This window comes from Buceros rhinoceros, unplaced genomic scaffold (genome assembly GCF_000710305.1).
Source record: "Buceros rhinoceros silvestris isolate BGI_N320 unplaced genomic scaffold, ASM71030v1 scaffold16749, whole genome shotgun sequence".
In the NCBI taxonomy this organism is placed as follows: domain Eukaryota; kingdom Metazoa; phylum Chordata; class Aves; order Bucerotiformes; family Bucerotidae; genus Buceros; species Buceros rhinoceros.
Genome location: NW_010429898.1, coordinates 23,677 through 25,453, shown reverse-complemented (window position 1 = coordinate 25,453; position 1,777 = coordinate 23,677). Strand labels below are relative to the sequence as shown.

General features: G+C 61.8%; 1 protein-coding gene across 1 annotated transcript in view; it reads right to left on the bottom strand.

The window, feature by feature from the left end:
• Positions 1-1,777, bottom strand: part of IPO13 (importin 13) — a 21,419-nt gene that overhangs the window by 823 nt on the left and 18,819 nt on the right. The window contains exons 15-17 of the mRNA XM_010142842.1: positions 540-606; positions 344-402; positions 129-218 (exon numbers count right to left, since the gene is read on the bottom strand). Coding sequence (XP_010141144.1) covers positions 129-218; positions 344-402; positions 540-606 — 216 coding nt within the window. The remainder of the gene's footprint in view (positions 1-128; positions 219-343; positions 403-539; positions 607-1,777) is intronic.

The window sequence follows — 1,777 nt, the reverse complement described above, 5'->3', positions numbered from 1 at the left end:
CCCCCTGCCACAGAGCACACAGACCCGGCTGAGCCCCTGGAATCACCCCCCCCGTCACTGGGCTCTCTGCCTCGGCTCTGCAGCGGTGCTGCACGGGAACAGAGCCCAAAGCAGCCCCTCTCGCTCACCTCCAGCACCGCCTGCAGCAGCACTTTGCCGTTCTCATGCACGACCTGTCCCACCGGGGCAAGCTCTCCGCAGCGAGGCAGCAGCTCCGTCTGCAACACAGCGCCTGGCCCGCTCAGTGCCGGAGTAGGCTCCACACCGCGGGGCCCGTGCCCAGCCCCAGCCCCGCTCCTGCCCTCCCTGCGCCCAGCAGGCTGCACAATGCCACCATACTCACAAAAAAGCCACAGGATGCTTTGACCGTTGGGGCCTCAGGGAACTTGAGCGAAAGGACACCTGTGGGCAGACACCGCTCGGGTCAGGAGCCAGGAACACTGCACGCCATCCCAAATCAGCCCTGCGGCTCCACAGGAGGAGTGGGCTGCCTTCTCTGCAGAGCCACCCAGAGCGCGTGCCCGTGCCGTGGTACTCACCACACTCAAACACTGCTTTGACGTCCAGGGTGCCGCACAGGAAGAGGTCCGGCTTCCTTTTCAGAGCCTGCAAGGCACACAGACAGGCAGCATAAACCCAGCACTGCAGAGGCAGCCAGGAAGCCTCCAAGGAACCCGGTGCCCCAGACAGCCTCTGCCTGGACACACTTACCTGGCACACCCATGGGAAACGGCAGATTCACACAGTACAGCAGGAAACAGTCACTTTCCTCCCCCCCAGGAAAATGTCAATCAATCAAACATCCAGGCAGTTTGCTACACTCAGGGACCACCCGCCCCAGGACCTGAGGAGAGGTGCCACAGCGGTGTACACATAAACACTTCTGACGCAGACAGAACAGAGGGCTCCTGCCCCACCAGAGCAGGCCAGGCAGCGGCAGCGCTCTGGGGACAAGGGCACCCATGCAGGGCCAGCAGGGACCAGCCATCTGTGTGCTTTGCTCCTCTCCTCTAGAAGGTGCTGGCATCCCTGGGGCCACAGCAACTGGCTCAAGCAGTAACCCCAGACTGGACCAGCAGCTCACTCTGGTGGGGCTCAGGAGCACACCTGAAACAATGAGATGCCAACACTGCTTGGCAAGTTCCTGAGCAGCAACTCAGAGATCAGAAACCCTCTGGGTTTCTCTGCTGCCCAATGATCCCACCAGCCTCTGTGGGGGTCAGACACTGCTGCTGGGGACACCCTGAGCTGTGGCACCTTGTGCAGTGGCTCAGTCCCCCCCTGTGCTGGCACTGGGCAGTAACTGGATGCAAATGTTTCAGCCTGCACCTTCCAGCCCATGGGAAGGGATTCTCCCCTGCCACAGCGAGCCCTGCTACATGAGACAACCACATCCATGCCTTGGCCACCATGCCACGGTGCCCACTGCTGTGGGCCAGCACTGGGGAGGGCAGCCATGCCTCCTGCCCTGCTGTCACTGTGACATGAGGCACAGCAGCCATGTCACTGGAGTGGCCCCACTCAGTGCCTGAAGCTCAGAGATCAGGACACCAGGACAGGCAGCCTTGAGGCTGAGGAACGTGCAGGGGCACTGCTGCCCTCTGAGCCTGCTCCTGGGGATGAAGGCAGGGACAGATTGCAGCCAGCAGCACCCAGGACACACGGACACCTGCCCACAGCCATGGACTCTTCTTGGAGCAAGGGGCCGCATTATACCTGTGCATACACGCAGACTCTTCACCACCCCCGGACACACTAGCAGCAACATCAGAAGCTG